We start from the raw sequence: 18,580 nt of genomic DNA, 5'->3' as shown, positions 1-18,580 counted from the left end.
TGAAAATAAACTAAATGTTCATGCTCAGTGCTTAGGTATGTGGTTATTTAAGCAGTGGGTTGAAGGACCACACCTACTTTATTAAGCCATCAGTCAGTAAGGGATTAGCTCATGCACTTAGGGCACGGTATAATAAGCCTGCAGTCAAAGGTTTAATTTTTGGATAGGTTTTTTTTTCTCTACTAGTTCTTAGCTATAGGCTGGACAGTTATTCATATTTGCTTTTTCCAAATAGGTGCTGCTTTTGTAGTAACTCCTTTTCTCTACTACTAAAAGAGGGGGGAAGGAAAAGAAAAAGAAAAGGAAAGAATTGTGGAATTGGAGGGGATGATCTGGGAACAAAGCTACATCACCCATGGTCTACATCCCTCACTCCACTGATGATGTCATGCTGGACCCATGATTTCTTGCTTAATTTTGCATATTTAAATACATTCTAGTTTTTTTTTTAGCAATAAAATTGCTGATGCAATTATGTTTATCAGATATCTAGGAAAACTCTAAGTATTTGCCTGAAAATATTTTTCCTTCTTAATTCTTAGTTCCCTAGAGAGTCAGTTATCCATATGTATGGCACAACCCTATCCACTGGAAATGGCGCAAGTCAGGAAGCCAGCACAGCTGTATGCCAGCACAGCTGTAGTGGAGTTTCCGCAAAGCTGAGCTGAGTGCTACTCCACTGTAATTCTGTGTCTCACTTTTAGATTTTTGTCTCTGTGTGTAGAATTTCTGGGGGCTTTCTGCATTATGATTCATTTTATGTCTTTTCCTGAGAAAATTACACCTCAGTCTGTTTAGGAAAGTCATAAACTTAATATTCCTTCTGCTTTCAGGAAAATAATTCTATCTAGCCCCATTTGGAAGTCTTTTTTATGTCTTGAAGATTGTGATAAGCACAAATCTAGAAATTACTAGATTAGGCCATGACTCAAAAAAATCTTCTTGAGGTATCCTCCACCCCTAAGCAAACAGTGTAATTGGTGCAGGACACAGATAATTGACAAACTCTGACTGACCAGGAGAATTTGTAACAGATTCTAGACTTATTTTTACAATATGCTTAGAGCTTTCTGAAAATGCAGTTCAAAGGTAGGGGGCTGTACAGAGTACAACCCTGGAGGAGTAGAACTCGGCAAATAAGATAGATGAAATAACCTTTCCTACTTTGTAACTTAGATGCTGAAAGGCTAGTAAAAGGAGTTAGGTATTAGGGCTTGCTGTTCGTAAGAAGACCAGTTTAGATATTTGCTGTTTGTCTGGAGTGCTTTAAAACCTTAAATACTGCCCATCTAAAAGCAGGCTGTCATCTAATAAATGTGTTTGTTTTGGTGGAGACATTCTTTAGATTCTTTGAATTGGAGTTAGAGGGCTAATAATAATAAAAATAAAATCTGTTCTGTTTCTATTTTCTAACTGTAACTGAATTTGTAATACTGGGCATGTGATGAAAAATCAAACACCATGCTCAGGACAAAAGTATATACTCTGAACTTCTCGGATAATCATTGGTCTGTCTTTGTTCCATGAAACTTGTTTAAATAAAGAAGCAACTTGATGGATAGTCAGAGTTACAAGATTCCATGACCATCACACCTGACTCACTCCTCCCTCACAGACTCCTTGTCTCCTCTCAGGACCACAATGTCAATAGCTGGGTCTGGCCCCTGGCAGCTCTGCCATCTGTCTATCTATCTATCTATCTATCTATCTATCTATCTATCTATCTATCTATCTATCTATCTATTTATCTATCTATCTATCATCTATCTATCTATAAATATTGTGGTTTTTGCCTCATGTAACAAATGGTTCAGCTTGGGAGGATGTTGTGAACCACTGAAGAATACTGATGAATTCAGCTTCATGAGAATGGCCAACTTGCCTCCACTCAATGAACAGCATCATATTTTATGTAGAGTTGCTCTTGTATTTATTCGTTGAAGGCACCTATAGACTACTTGACGTTTCTGTGAGGAGTCTGTTAATGACTTGAAGGTATGTTTTTCTTAAGGCTACATGGCAAATTATATCTGTTTTTCTAAGAAGGCTATGTTTGACGGTACTGTAGAGCTGCACAAATGGTAGATTTTGTGTCCTATCATAAGTGATCCTATGAAGCCTATTCTGCATGCATATGGACACTGCCAACAGAAACACTTCTGAAATTTTATGAGGTTGATGTCTCATGTACATTAACTAGAAGTCATATTTTTGCATGTGTATGTGAGTGTCCACACATCTATGAGTGAGAATGAGTTGGGTATATACATGTGCATATGTTTGGAAAGTCAGAGAACTTTCTGTGAGTTTCTCCATCATTCTATATCTGACATACAAAGTCGGGGTCTCTCAAGGAATCTGAAGCTCTGAAATTCCTGCTAGTCTGGATTGTCAGCTTGTCTTGACTATCCTCTGCCTCTGATTCCTATGGCGAAATTACTGTCAGTTCCTGTGCCAGGCAGGCTTTTACTTGGGCACTGAGAATCAGATGTCTGAAGCTGACAATTGTTTGGCAAATATTAACCACTGAGCCACCTCCCAGCTCTGGTTATTATAAGTTCTTAAGGGGATGGGAGCAATTACCTCATTGTTTCTATTGTTAAAGAACTTGTTGTAGTGCTCTGAAAGGGCTGACTCAGGCTATTGTAGAGTGTAATTGATGCATTAGCTGGAGGAAGCAAAGCGTATACTCTAGAGGGCACTATTGTACAATGTTAGAATTCTAGCCTCTCCTGCAGTGAGTCTCCTGAGCTATCCAAGGCTTCCGGAACCGAGCAAGTGTACGTGATTTACTGTAACCGCCACACACCTATTGCCTAGAGTTTGAATCTTGATAGTGAAAAAAATGTTTTCTATGTCCTTGTTCTCAGTTTTGCTGTAGTACAGTAATGCTTATGTTTTTGTTCAATTGCACTTCCTCCATAGTTTAAATTTATAAAAGTTGTATCTAATGTCTTTTAAACATTACTTGACTATATGGTTACATTAAATTTTGTTTACCAAAAAAAAAAAAAAAAAAAAAAAAAGAATTCTATTTCTGCCTTCAAAAAAGTTTAGGCATTGAAAAACAAAAAGTCCACTGAGTTTCAAAGCAAGAGATAACTTCTTGGTTGAAGATTTGTTCCTTGCCTGTTTCCAAAGATAGCCCAAATTTAATTTTATATATATTCTATCTGGATTTAGTGGTAACTTTTATTTATTTATTTTTTGCTTATTTTCATTTCCAAAGAGATCTTCTTTCACCTTTATTTTCCAGCTATTTGAAAATTATGAATATTCGTGATGGTATGTACTATTTAGTTATCAAAATGCCACTTTTGGAAATGAATATATTGAATACTTGGGTGTCTTTTGGACTAAAACTGTTCTGATTTGATTTTGGTGAGAGTTACATATAAAGAATTGCACTAAAATCTATTGTATTCCACACTTCAAATACATAAACTATTCAAAACTATTTATCTTTTAATATTTTTGACATTCTAATCTTAAAATGGTCAAGGTTTTTGTAAGCAATTGACAGTGTATGTGGGTTTAAATTTCAGGAACAGAAAGATGACTCAGAAACTCATTCAGTTCAGCACTCAATGCAGTTGGCAGGCAACAGATCTAAGAGAGAATATTAAGTGGGGTGGGGGTATTGTTGATGGTAAGCAATTTGTTACACATAATAGCAAAAGCATCAGAGATTTGGGATGATTATCTTCTTACAAAATGATATGCTCTTAACTCTAGAATAATGTTCCTCCCACACACTTGCATTTTCTTTTACTGCGTGGAGATACAGTTCATTAGAGATTGCTCATGAACTCAGTGCGCCCTCCAAAGGTGTAATGTGTATTTGCCTCACCTGTTACATGTCAGAGTGGAGAAAAGCCGGGGAGGCTGAAAGCCTTACAATTGTATTCACCTGCTGAAACCAAAACAGCTATTGTCTTGTGAATATTTCTCAGCTCGATTTCTTCTTTCCTGTGCCTGAACTGGTGAGACAGGATTGTTTTTTCAACTTACCTGAGCATAGAAACATTTGTATCTCAAGTATCTAGTATTTTATTCTCTCTCTCTCTCTCTCTCTCTCTCTCTCTCTCTCTCTCTCTCTCTCTCTCTCTCTCTCTCTCTCTCTCTCTCTCTCTCTGGTTTTTCCAGACAGGGTTTCTCTGTGTGGCCCTGGCTGCCCTGGAACTCACTTTGTAGACCAGGCTGGCCTGGAACTCAGAAATCTGCCTGCCTCTGCCTCCCAAGTGCTGTGATTACAGGCATGAGTCACCACTGCCCGGCCCTTCTTTTTTCTCCCAAAGTTTTATTTATTTCATGTGTATGAGTATACTGTAGGTGTCTTCAAACACACCAGAAGAGCACCTCAGATCCCATTGCAGATGGTTGTGAGCCACCATGTGGTTGCTGGGAATTGAACTCAGGACCTCTGGAAGAGCAGTCAGTGCTCTCAACCGCTGAACCATCTCTCCAGCCCATACCTAGCATTTTAAAAGTACACAGTGTTCTTAGAGCTCTGTAGAAACAATTGGACTACAGAAGTTCAAAGAGAAGATGAAGAGTTTTTATTGATACACACTAGGTCCCTGTCTCTTATAGCCATCCATTAGGCAAGTTTCTTCTCTAGATGTTCAAACTCTTAACTTATTACCCCATTAAAATATACTAACCCTAGTAAGGAGCTAAACGTAATTTGATTTTTATAAAAAAAAGAACAGAAGAATTAGGGGCGTTTCTGTTCAGGTCATAGTGATATGTATTGTTTTCCTTGTTACTGTCACTACAAAATATGTTCCAAAGTGATGAGGAATTGGTACTCTCCAAATACTCTATTGAATACAGGGAGTGGTAATACTGGTGAAAATGTGTGCATTCTCTAGTGATTAATTGGATTGTTAAATATAGACCTAAATATGAAAATGTTCTTGACAATTATTAAGAGGATGACTTTGTTAAATTTGAATAAAGGATAGACGCAAGGCACATGAAATTCATTTAAAGTGTTGGGGTCAGGAGTGGGGAGATCAGAAGAAGAAATAGATCATTAAATGTGAAAGTTCTAGCTGTAAAAAGAATCATGGATAAAGCTTGAAGCACAAAAGATAAAGTAAAATATATTGAATAAGAGAAGTCAAAGGAGATGGTACAAACATATTGGGACCATTCCTTCAGAACAGCTGACCTATGGTTACCATGTCTAACTTAATGGGGAGACCTGGGAAGGAGCCCTGTTTGTATTCGTCATGGTTAGTTTTAATTATCTAGTAAATGACAATTGTTATCATGGACAAAGAGAAAAGGAAACTTTTAGTGAACCACGACCACACCTAAGATTAGCTATTTCAAATACTTTTAAGTAGTATTTACTTTCATTAATGTATTTTTCAAACATCAATCTTGTATGGTTTTCAGAAACATAACAAAGAACTGGGCTGTCCTTTATCATTCTCCTGGGATGCTTCAGTTCATAACAAAGTGAACAGAGTTGCATGGTCTATGAAACAAAAGTTCTGCAGCCATTATTAAAAGTGTCATTTCTCAGAGCTTGTGAGATATCTTGCAAGTTATGTGCTTATGACCTGGGAAACAGTTTTCATGCAGGGATTGTGCTATGATCAGTACATCTGCTTGGCACCCAAAAATCCTTACTCTAGACTTTGTTTTTTCTTCTTTGTCATTGGAACAAAGAATAGGTGAGGTTTCTGGTGAATGCCACAGTTCTTCGTCCACTCTTCCATTACATTGAAGGGACCTCCTCAGTTCCATGACCTTTCCATTAAGGAGATGCCCCCACATCTCATATAGGCTCCCCAGTTTTGTCAGCATTATATTCCCAACAGAAGTGTATAATAGAAGTGGGGAAGAAGAATCTGCAATATCACATTTTATTAAAAAAATGTCATGATGATAACGTTGCATGATGTTTAAATAAGTGAAGATATGTGTCTGCTCACTTGTCAATTACTTGTCTGTCCATCTCTTCAAGTGTCTTGCACTAGACTGTAAGAACAGAGGGAGGCAGATGCCACAGTATACTCAAGACCCTAGATTGAACCTATCCTAACTGAATTCTACTCTGTGAACCTAGGAAATCATCCAACTCTTAATTTCTATATATACTAATTACATGCAACATGGCTTAACTTCCAGTCGTATTAGGATAAACAAGTTAAAATTTTGGCAAAGCAACTATGATAGATATTATTTGGCTCTTGGTAGACCCTGTACTAGGATTTGGTATATTACAACAAAAACAATAAAACAAAACAAAATGAGTACATGTACTGACTGATTTGTTTTGTACCGTGTCATCCTACCTGAGTCTGTATGGACTGTGATGGAGATCAAGCCTTGTCTAGTCTGAGTTTCTGTCACACTTTCTAACACTGAGCGAAAAGCCAGGCATCAAAGGAATTCTTTTATTTTCTTGAACAATGTATCATGTAAAACATTATACAAAGCCTCATATCTTTAATTACTACACAAGTAATACAGAAGATACAATTGTGACAACTATGGGTTTTGAAATCACACGGTACTATTTGACTGCTATAAAGTGACAAAACCTCTCTGAACTTTAGTTTCTATGTGCAAAACAAATATGAGAATATATACTTAGAAGCTGTGAGGATTAAATGAAACACTGTCAATAAATTGTATTTTTCTTTGTAAATCTTAGTTTTAGTTGGAAATATACTTCTATCATGCAACAAAACTCATATATCATTTAAAATATTAAACTGACAAAAAATTCAAATACAGGTGGATAGCAGAGTACTATTTTTAGATTTATTTATTTATTATATGCACAGCATTCTGCCTGTATGTTTCGCTGCAGGCCAGAAGAGGACACCAAACTCATAGATGGTTGTGAGCCACCAGGTAGTTGCTGGGAATTGAACTCAGGACCTCTATAAGAGTAGTCAGTGCTCTTAACTTCTGAGTCATTTCTCCAGCCCTGCAGAGTACTTTTTTTTTTTATAACATTATGTTGAAAGATTGGTAGCAGTTTGTAGAATGACAGAATATTGGCAACAGAAAGGAACTTCAAAAGCATCTCCTTTTCTTTTCTCAAGCAGATGAATAAAATGATATGTAGACAGACACAGTACCTCAAAGGTCAGCATTTAGGCTTCTTGACCTTTTGCCTCACAAGATTCTTGGAAACTTTATTTTTTTTGTAACCTAGTGTGTGATGGATGCTGCATAAATTTGGTGTTTATTAATGAACATTGGAAACATTCATAACTACCGAATGAGTGTGTATTATGTTGTAGGTGTGATGGCTGATGACTGAAGTGTTGCCCTTGTTTTCAAACCCCCATTTCTGATTGAAGATAAGTTCTAGGTGTTACCTCTTCTTGGTGTTTTATAGTCACAGAAACATTCACTTTCATTAAAGCGCTGCCTTTTGTTGGTAGTAAACGGAGCAAATAAGCAGTAAGTATAATGCACATGTAGTATTCAGTACAAACGATAAAAGTTTATTTTCAGATTTATGATTTTGGCTGATGGACATCTGTATTCGTGTATTATAAGGCTCATTTAGACATCACATTTGTATAACCTTAATAAGTGGGTACTGAGGGGTCTCCTCTGTGGTCGACTTTTCCATTAGAGTCAGTAACAAACGTGATTGGCACTCTTCTGCTCAACCTAGACTGAGAACCAGACGTTCACAAAGCTGTCCTTTTCTAAACGCCTTATCTTTCTCTTTCTGTCCCCCTCTCAATCTCTTAAATACTATTTGCTAGTTGCTTTGTCTTTAATTGCTTAGTGTTGTTGCAAGCTCTGTTTATTTTCTCCCCATTTCCTCTGATCTAATAACTGTTCCAGCCGATCATGTAATTAAGAACAGAAGGAGCTTGGGAATAGCAAATTGTCATGTTCACCAGCCACACAATTTCAAATAATCTGGTTGTGCTGTTCAAAAAAAAATCTACATTTAAGAATCTACCAGACAAGACTAACCAAAGTTCATATATAAAGATAATTTCTTGGCTGTAATGTCCAACCGCAACCTTCACATATTGATATTTAACATTCAGTGTTTCCAAAATGAAGTTTTCATCTTATCCTTTCTAACTCTCAAAACCCTCTCTTGTCTCCCACCCTCAAATTTTCTGTCTTATTGAATGATACCAATATCAAGCAAGTTGCTCCTGTTACTCTAGCAGGAAATGCTCCTACTCATGGTCTTTACTAGCTTTACAATTTTTTTTTTTAGGATAACATGCAAACTCTTTAATTGCCTTTAAGAGAGTGTGCAATCTGTTCTCTATACCCTTAAGTTTCTGTTTATATAATAGGTAAGTCCTCAAGGAAGTTTTCCAAAAATAGGTGGATTGATATGTTTTTCATGACAATAGATATTTCAGTGTCTTCTTTTTTTCCTTTTTTCCCCCTTTTTATAATTTCATTCGATATATATTTTTTATTTACTTTTCAAATCCCTTTTCTGGTCCCCCACTCCCCAAAAGTCACATAAGCCCCCTTCCCTCCCCCTATTCTCCCACCCACCCCTTCCCACTTCCCTGTTCTGGTTTTACCTTATACTGCTACACTGAGTCTTTAGAAAAATGGATTGTGAAATTCTCAATCACTGATATGACTGGCTTTTAGCCAATAATGTTTGGATTTTCAGTTAATATTGTCGTCTGGTATCGCTGAAATTTCCACAAAGCAAATGCTTCACAGTTGCTTCCATTCATCCCAATTAACCAAAGCCCTAAAGGTTCCTTTGTGGCATTATTATAATTAGGATGCCCCAGTATAGGGGGATACCAGGACAGGGAAGTGGGAGTGAGAGGATTGGTGAGCAGGGGGAGAGAGGGATGAGATAAGGTGTTTTCAGAGAGGAAACTAGGAAAGTGGATAACATTTGAAATGTAAGTAAAGAAAATATCTACACTAGAAGCTTAACAGCACACCTGAAAGTTCTAGAACAGAAAGAAGCTAATACATCCAAAAGGAGTAGAACACAGGAAATCATCAAACTCAGGGCTGAAATCAACCAAGTAGAAACAAAAAGAACCATGCAAAGAATCAAAACCAGGAGCTGGTTCTTTGAGAAAAATCAACAAGATAGATAAACACTTAGCCAGACTAACCAGAGGGCAGAAAGACAGTATCCAAATTAACAAAATCAGAAATGAAAAGGGAGATATAACAACAGAAACTGAGGAAATTCAAAAAATCATCAAATCCCACTACAAAAGCCTATACTCAACACAACTGGAATTTCTGGAGGAAATGGACAATTTCCTACACAGATACCAAATACCAAAATTAAATCAGGATCAAGTAGACCATCTAAACAGTCCCATAACCCCTAAAGAAATAGAAGTGGTCATTGAAAGTCTCCCAAACAAAAAAAAGCACAGGGCCAGGTGGATTTATCTGTCAGACCCTTCAAAGAAGACATAACACCAATACTCTTTAAATGATTCCACAAAATAGAAACAGAAGGAACACTTTCAAACTCGTTCTATGAAGCCACAATTTCACTGATACCAAAACCACACAAAGATCCAAAAAAGAAAGAGAGCTTCAGGCCAATTTCCCTTATGAATATTGATGCAAAAATACTCAATAAAATTCTTGGCAACTGAATCCAAAAACACATCAAAACGATCATTCACCACAATCAAGTAGGCTTCATTCCAGGGATGCAGGGATGTTTCAATATAGAGAAATCCATCAATGTAATCCATAAGCAAACTCAAAGAAAAAAAACCACATGGTCATTTCATTAGATGCTGAGAAAACATTTGACAAAATTCAGCATCCTTTCATGTTAAAAGTCTTGGAAAGATCAGGAATTCAAGGCCCATACCTAAACATAGTAAAAGCAATATACAGCAAACCAGTAGCCAACATCAAACTAAATGGAGAGAAACTTGAAGCAATCCCACTAAAATCAGACTAGACAAGGCTGCCCTCTCTCCCCATATCTATTCAATATAGTACTTGACAATCTAGCTAGAACAATTAGACAACAAAAGGAGGTCAAAGGGATACAAATTGGAAAGGAAGAAGTCAAACTATCACTATTTGCAGATGATACGATAGTATACTTAAGCGACCCAAAAAACTCCACCAGAGAACTCCTACAGCTGATAAACAACTTCAGCAAAGTGGCCAGATATAAAATTAATTCAAACAAATCAATAGCCTTCCTATACTCAAAGGATAAACAGGCTGAAAAAGAAATTAAGGAAATGACACCCTTCACAATAGCTACAAACAATATAAAGTATCTTGATGTGACACTAATGAAGCAAGTGAAAGATCTATATGACAAGAACTTCAAGTCTCTGAAGAAAGCAATCGAAGAAGACTTCAGAAGATGGAAAGAACTCCCATGGTCATGGATTGGCAAGATTAATATAGTAAAAATGGCCAACTTGCCAAAAGCATATGCAAATTCAATGCAATACTCATCGAAATTCCAACTCAATTCTTCATAGAATTAGAAAGAGTAATTCACAAATTCATCTGGATTAACAACAACAACAACAACAAAAACCCAGGATAGTGATAACTATTCTCAACAGCAAAAAAACTTCTGGAGGAATCAGTATCCCATATTGTAGATCAATAGTGTTAAAAACTGCATGGTATCAATACAGTGATAAGCAGATAGATCAATGGAATAGAATTGAAGACCCAGAAATGAACCCACACACCTATGATCTGATCACTTGATCTTCGACAAAGAAGCTAAAACCATCCAGAGGGGAAAAAAAAAGATAGGCTTTCAACAAATGGTGCTGGCTCAATTGGCAGTTAGCATGCAGAAGAATGTGAACTGATCCATTCTTATTTCCTTGTACTAAGCTCAAGTTCAAGTGGCTTACGGACCTCCACATAAAACCAGACACATTGAGACTAATAGAAAAGAAACTGGGAAAGAGCCTTGAACACATGGGCACAGGGGAAAATTTCTTGAACAGAACTCTTTGCTCTAAGATCAAGAATTGACAAATGGGACTTCATAAAATTAAAGTTTCTGTAAGCCAAAGGACACTCTCAATAGGACAAAATGGCAACCAACAAATTGGGAAAAGATCTTTACCAACCCTACATCTGACAGAGGGCTAATATCCAATGTATACAAAGAACTCAAGAAGTTAGACTTCAGAGAACCAAATAACCCTATTAAAAATGGAGTACAGAGCTAAAGAAAGAATTTTCACCTGAAGAGTATCAAATGACTGAGAAGCACTTAAAGAAATGTTCAACATCCTTAATCATCAGGGAAATGCAAATCAAAACAACCCTGAGATTTCACCTCGCACCGGTCAGAATTGCTAACATCAAAAACTCAGGAGAAAGCAGGTGCTGCAGAGGATGTGGAGAAAGAGGAACACTCCTCTACTGCTGGTGGAATTGCAAGCTGGTACAACCACTCTGGAAATCAGTCTGGCGGTTCCTCAGAAACTGGTCATAATACTACTGGAGGACCCTGTTGTACCACTCCTGGGCATATTCCCAGAGGGCTCTCCAGCATTTAATAAGGACACATGCTCCACTATATTTATAGCAGCCCTATTTATAACAGCCAGAAGCTGGAAAGAACCCAGATGTCCTTCAATGGAGGAATGGATACAGAAAATGTGGTGTATATATACACAATGGAGTGCTATTCAGCTATTAAAAACAATGAATTCATGAAATTCTTAGACAAATGGATGGAACTGGAAAATTTATCTTGAGTGAAGTAACCCAATCATAAAAGAACACACATGGTATGTTCTCACTCATAAGTGGATATTAGCCCAGAAGCTTGGAATACCCAAGACACATTTAACTTATCAAATGATGCCCAAGAAGGAGGAAGAACAGAGTATGGAAACTCTGTTCCTTGGTAGAAAGGGGAACAAAATACCCATTGAAGGAGATACTGAGACAAAGGGTGGAGCAGAGTCTGAGGGAAAGACCATCCAGAGACTACCCCATCCAGGGATCCATCTTATATACAGTTACAAAACCCAGACACTATTATCGATGCCCACAAGTGCCTGCTGACTAGAGCCAGATATAGCTGCAACCTCGGAGGCTCTGCCAGTGCATGAGAAATACAGAGGGGAAGACTCTCAGCCAGCCATTGAACTAAGCACAGGGTTCCCCAATGGGAGAGCTAGAGAAAGGACCCAAGGAGCTAATTGGGCTTGCAGTGCCATAGGGGAACAATGATATGAGCCACCCAGCACTCCCAGAGCTCCCAGGGACAAAACCATCAACCAAAGAATACACATGGTGTTACCCATGGCTCCAGACACATAGGCAGCAGAAGATGGCCTTGTTAGTCACCAAAGGGAGGAGAGGCCCTTGGTTCTGAAAAGACTTGGTGCCATAGTGTAGAGGAATCCCAGGACAGGGAAACAGGAGAGGGTTGATTGGGGAAAGGGAGATGGCTTATGGGATTTTTCGGAGAGAGGGGAAACCAGGAAAGAGGACATTTTAAATGTAAATAAAGAATATATATAATAAAAAATAAGATTAGAAAAAGAAAATATCTAATAAAAAACTAAGAAAAGAATTGGACAGTAATTTACTTATTTAATTTTTCCGTGGATGTTCTTACAATAAATAATAACAGGCCTCAGCCCTCTTCATTCTAAGTCTGTGTATCTTGTATCTAATGGTTTCTATTAAGAAAAACAGACTTATATAATGAGGATATAATGTATAAAGTAAGCAATAATAAGACAAATCCTACAAAGACAATATTAAATAAAACAGTTAAGCATGGCTTATTTTGCCATAGGATCTTAAAGCTCATTTTCAATGACGAAAACATTTTTGCTTCTCACTGAATGAGTATGGTCTCCAGGGACTACTGATTGCCTTCAAGGCTACCAGCTTACACAGTACCAAATCCTCAAGGATAGACAGTATCACACAGAAAATATAGCTAGAAAACAGAATAACTACTCCTCCACTCCAAATATGGGAGAAAGGAAAATGAGAACCATCTTTTTAATAAGCTGGGATATAAAGAGGATAAGTGGGGTCTGGGAGAAACCAGGAATGTAGAGAATTTAAGCTTGATGGAGATTATATATGGAGGAGAGAATGGACTGTTATAAAGAGCTTATATGTAAGACAGGCTTGGAGAACTACATAAGAGTTTGCAATGTGGGTGATCATTAAAAACTAAACAAGAACTGTTTCAGAGCTGTTTTAATGAGAAACCATTATTACTGGGATAAAATTATTTGCAAACATAAGCATGCACACAATGTGTGACAGAAAACTAACGTGTTGGAATATTCCCTAAAGGGACTCTGTGTGTTTGTACCACTGAATCTGCTTAGGAACGCTCTGAGTGGATATGTCAGTTGTAGGACACCCTGAGAATGTAATCCTGATAACTATGATTATGGATACACTATTACTTGACAATTTTGATCACATTTTATGCATTTGTGAAAATAGAAGTTAGGTTTTAAAGGATATGCCGCAAAGGTGGAAAACCACAATGAAGAGCATTAAGACATCACCCACAGATGGTGGTTACATTAGAGATGGTGAGGAGAAGGAAGCTGGACGACATGGAATATTTGTGTAGGTGCCTGCAAAGGCAGGATATCAGTGATATCATTTCTTTTAAGTAAATATTAATTATCCATGAATTCATTTTTAAATGTCTACACACGAGAAACCATTACTTTATTAGAATTATTATTTTGAATCTTTTGTAATTTAAAAAGCATTCAATGTAGGTAATTTATTTGTAAATCTAATAGCAGACATTGCAGGAGCTGCACCTTTTCAATATAAGGTTAGCTCACATACAGACTATACAGACAGGTCTGATGGTAGGCATGTGCCATTATTTTGTGTTATGGAAATGCTTTATAGGTTATTGTTATGAGTAACCCAATATTATCAGCATAATTGCCCAATGAATATCTTGTACCAGCATCCAGAATATAAAATTGCTAATGTCCTGCCACTTTAGGTCTTTTTTTTTTTTTTTTGTAAAATAAATAACTTTTTTTTTTAACATTACAGGTTATATTCCTTTATTTTTTTCATCTCAGTCTGTCTTCCTGTTCCAATCTTATAGTCAACCATACATTATGAGTTTAATGCTTTCCTTTTTGGTTTTTTTGTAAGACCTTTGCATACTTGGATATTATATTCATGAATTAAGTACAGTACTGTTTTGCTAGTTTTTAGAATGAACCAAAGCAGTGCCTACTATAGGTACTATTATGAAGCATTTTTTGAGTTATTATTTGATTTGCATCTGAATTATTTACTTAAACTGCTGTATAGTAAGTCTGTGTTATAAGTATTATGTTATATTTATCTTTGAATAAATGCTAAAGACTTTCAATTTAAAAATAGCTTGTTTTGGCGGTAGAGAGATGACTCAGTGGTTAAGAGCATTAACTGCTCTTCCAGAGGTCCTAAGTTCAATTCCCAGCAACCACATGGTGTCTCACAACCATCTATAATGGGATCCAATGCCCTCTTCCGGTGTGTCTGAAGAAAGCAGCATAAATAAAATAAAATAAATAAAATAAAATAAAATAAAATAAAATAAATAGCTTGTTTTGATTTTGGAGCACTTAGCCCTAACTGGGACATCTTTCTCAAAGCCCTCTCCTCAAGGCTCAGGGATCTATGTAGAGAGAAAGCCAAAAGATTGTCAGAGGAAGAGATAATGGATGACTCCACAAAATAATGTCTTCCAGACACAACCATGCTGATACATGTGGCCTCACAGAGATTGTGAGAGCACGCACAGGACCTTTACAATTCATATCTGACAAACCTGAGAACTGAGAAAGGAAATGGATACAAACATCTGACCCTTAACCAAGAAGCTATCGGCAATTGATGCATCCTGGGAAAATAAACACCAGTTTCTTCCAATGGAATATCACTCATTCTGTCAACCACATTTCAAAGAAATGTGCAGTTGCCAGCACAAAATAGACTCCATGGTTTTCATGTGTGTGTGCTTTTTGTTTTGTATTTATATTTTTGTCTTATTGTCTTGTTTGTTTGTTTTTGATGTTTGCTAATTGTTTTGTAGGAGTTTTGAGAGAGAGAGAGAGAGAGAGAGAGAGAGAGAGAGAGAGAACAAGAAGTTCAAGAAGTTGAGTGGGTATAGGGTGAAAGAATATGATTAAAATGTATGGTAAAGGTTTTTAAATGAAGAATTTTAAAAGAAGAATAGCTCATTTGTGTTTGATTATCATCTGCTTGTTTTTTAACAGATATATAAAGAAAAATTTGCTTATAGGATGCCATGTGGTATTTTGATACTTGTATGTATTGTGTAATGTTTAAATCAGCATGTGTGTTTATGTGTACTAAAATATTTATCATTCTCTTACGATAAAAATTTCAAGTGTTTTTTATACATATGGTATACTGTTCGTACATTACCATTGTGCTCATCTTTAATTGGATTTTATGTGTGTTATAGTTCATAATGATATCTATCATAACAAAAATTGAAAATCAAAGAAGGATGGAAGATAGATGCAGGAATAAAGGGGATTTTAGGAAAGTCCTGCTACTACGGAGGGGAGGTATTAAAACAAGAAATGTTGGAGGAAGGATTTTTCTAAGTGAAGATGATTCTACATGTCCTTATACTGACGGTAATGTTTCAGCAAGAGGAAGCATGTGTTAGGTTAATGTTAAGGTTGGGCAGACTTACTTTAGAGGCACCAAGAGCAGACATCATGGGTTACAGAACAGCTCAAGTTTCAGGGGAAAAAATGAAATCTTAAAGAAATTCCTTGTGAGTGATTTCTGGTAGTCAAATTGACAATAGATATGAACCAGTTTGCTATAGAATATCTAATCCTGGATGACAAATAGGAGCTGATCTTTCTGTGTTTCATCATGACGTCATCATTTCTCCATTCCATCCCAACATTAGATGGTCTCCATGACTACAGAGACATATTGGTGCCTACCTACCTAGTTTTTATAAAGAAATACATCTTCTGCCCAATGATTTGCAAATCTAAACATGGATTTTTACAAGCTAAAACAACACTTCAGAGACCAAAATGGAAACAATAGAGAGGGTGTAAAACACATTTGGATACAGGCAGAGTCAATTTTCAACTTATCTCATGTTCTTCCAGGCTTGTATTACAGGCCCTTATCCTGACCAGCTTTGGCATGTCTTCGTATTCAGCTAATTGTATCATGAACAGTGACAAAAGAGAAGAGAATGGAAATGTGGTTTGTTATGAAGGGAGGAACTCTGCCAGGACCTGTCTGTTCCTGGGTTGAGATATCCTCATGCACCTTAAGTCTTTATCTGTGTTCTGAATCCTGACTTGAAAATCATCTCCCTGATTTCTAAATCTCAACCTCATCTTGCAATTTCTATGAAATCTGGTGGATACGAATACTCTGGACGGACCTAAGAAATTCTGGAATACCCCAACTTAAATGAGTAACAGTTATTTCCCAACAGAAGTGCCTAGATCCTAGGACCTGATTTGAGATTTCTGTCCCAAAAGACAGGAACATGGGTAAAGAGAGGAACACATCCTGTGTGCAACCTTCAGGAAAGGGCAGCTTGGATAAAATCTCAGAGTGCAATGTGTGTTTAGGAAATGCAAGCAAATATCCCAAGAAAGGCCCCTGTCAAACCAAAGGTTTCAGAGTTACCCAAAGATGCATCTAAAATTAGATAAAAACTGACTAGAACTACCTTTAAAATTGTATTATAGAAATTTGTTGCCTTTTTCCTACCTGACCTGATGCCCTGACCTCTCAGAATGTGTGGAAGAACTGGGAAGCTGGAATTTAATAAGAGAACTCCCTGTCCCATCTGAATGCTTTCCCCAGCTCCACACACTGGACATTCTAAGCTTCACTCAGGTTGAGAGAGTGCACTATCTCCCTGTCAACCTTTCCCCAATATCAGGACTTCATCAAACTTGCATAATTGTGGATAATAGGTATTATATGCTAATGAGCAAAGTGAAGACAATGATGGTTAAAAAAAAAAAACTCCTTTAAGAGGCAAAATGTGGTCAAATGTAGAGTCTGTGGAACCAAAATTCCAAGAGAAATATGAAATAATTTATTTTTATGTTATTGTTGGAAATGTAGACTGCCATCTATCTAGTTTCCATTATTTTATTTACTTATAGGTATACTCATATAGATATAGTCTTACATGGGTTTTTATTATTTGATATGGTTTAATTTTTGTTTCTTCTGTTCCTAATGAGATTAAAGAAAAACTCAACTGTACTTATACCTACACAGTGCCCTTTCTTTTGTTGATCCTTCCTTTAGCACAGCATGCCAGTTAGTGTTGTATCTTTTTTCTATGCTAACTGAAACTCAATATGTATAATATATACACTTCTGTAATGATTTTCGTTATGCTAACTAAGCTTGTACTGCCTGAAGGCAGGTTAGAATACAACTTGTCTTTTATGTAAATGTTTATGAATATAATTGATTATCAATCACACTGAAATTAAAGAGATAACAATTTTCTTAAATATAAGTGATCCTAACTAAAAGTAGAAATATCATTATTGCATAAAATATAGGCAAATACTGCCTTTAACCTTTTAGAAAGGACTTTAGGATTCAGGTCATATTTAGTAGGCAGTGATGATGCTGTTAGGAATAAAAATATCTAAATTTCAAAATGTTCTAAAACAACAGAGAGAGTTTTTAATGATTGTATATTTTCAAAGTTTACACTTCAGTTTCTGTAAATGAAGACATGACAAATAAAAATCCTTCCTTTTTTTAAAGATATTGTAGTAATGCTAAATCATCTTCTCAGGTTTATTCATTTGGTTTAAATAAATCCCCTCCCTCCCCCTCCAAAAGGCAGAGAATCAGCTAAGCATGCTATCTAAACATTAGGCACATTACTTAAACAATCTCCAACAGTTTCACTAATGTTTTCAAAGAAGTGACTGTAACTGTTTTATACAGCCCAAGTTTCTTAAACATCTTTGCATTTCACATGCTTTAAGACACAGTAAAACTTATAAAGCTATAGAGGCAAAAGGCAGGACTTACCTATACATTTTACTCTTGAATAATGAAGAGGTCCTTGCTTCAGTGTGTCCAACTGCTTTGAGATTCCCTCTCAACTGAATGACTCTTTCGTGTTCTGTGTACCTGAAGCCAAAGGAGGAAATCCCAGGTAATTAAAACCCAACTTGTAAAACAAGTCTGAAAGAATCAACTTGAGCCAATAGTGTGACTTGTGGTCCAGAATCAGATGGGCAAACCTTACAAATCAGAAACAATCCCATTTATTCTGGTAAGTAGTGAATAAACATGACTACAGCTGGCAGTTGCTTTTTCACAACCCTGTGACCACATATTTCAGTGTTGTTTTTATTCAGGAGGATGTGACACTTCTGCTTCTTATCATAAACTTCATTCCTCACTACAGAAAACCAAGAACTAAAGAAAATACTTCCCATGCACTGACAGACACTCTCTCTGAATATGATTATCTCTGTGAGAAAATACTTTCCCCCTCTTAATCTTGAAGAGAGAGAGAGAGAGAGAGAGAGAGAGAGAGAGAGAGAGAGAGAGAGAGAGAGAGAGAGAA

General features: G+C 36.6%; 1 protein-coding gene across 2 annotated transcripts in view; it reads right to left on the bottom strand.

Moving 5' to 3' along the window:
* Positions 1–18,360, bottom strand: part of Tmprss11d (transmembrane serine protease 11D) — a 62,794-nt gene extending 44,434 nt beyond the window's left edge. The window contains exons 1-2 of one of the 2 annotated variants that reach the window (XM_052198340.1): positions 18,257–18,360; positions 18,037–18,138 (exon numbers count right to left, since the gene is read on the bottom strand). In XM_052198340.1, the coding sequence (XP_052054300.1) occupies positions 18,037–18,138; positions 18,257–18,345 (191 nt within the window). In that variant the 5' untranslated portion in view covers positions 18,346–18,360. Of the gene's footprint in view, positions 1–18,036; positions 18,139–18,251 lie in introns of both variants that reach the window. The other variant, XM_052198341.1, reaches the window with a different exon arrangement.
* Between the last annotated feature and the right edge of the window lie 220 nt (positions 18,361–18,580).

The sequence above is a fragment of the Apodemus sylvaticus genome, chromosome 11 (genome assembly GCF_947179515.1).
Source record: "Apodemus sylvaticus chromosome 11, mApoSyl1.1, whole genome shotgun sequence".
Classification (NCBI taxonomy): domain Eukaryota; kingdom Metazoa; phylum Chordata; class Mammalia; order Rodentia; family Muridae; genus Apodemus; species Apodemus sylvaticus.
This window is presented reverse-complemented; position numbering and strand designations above follow the sequence as displayed.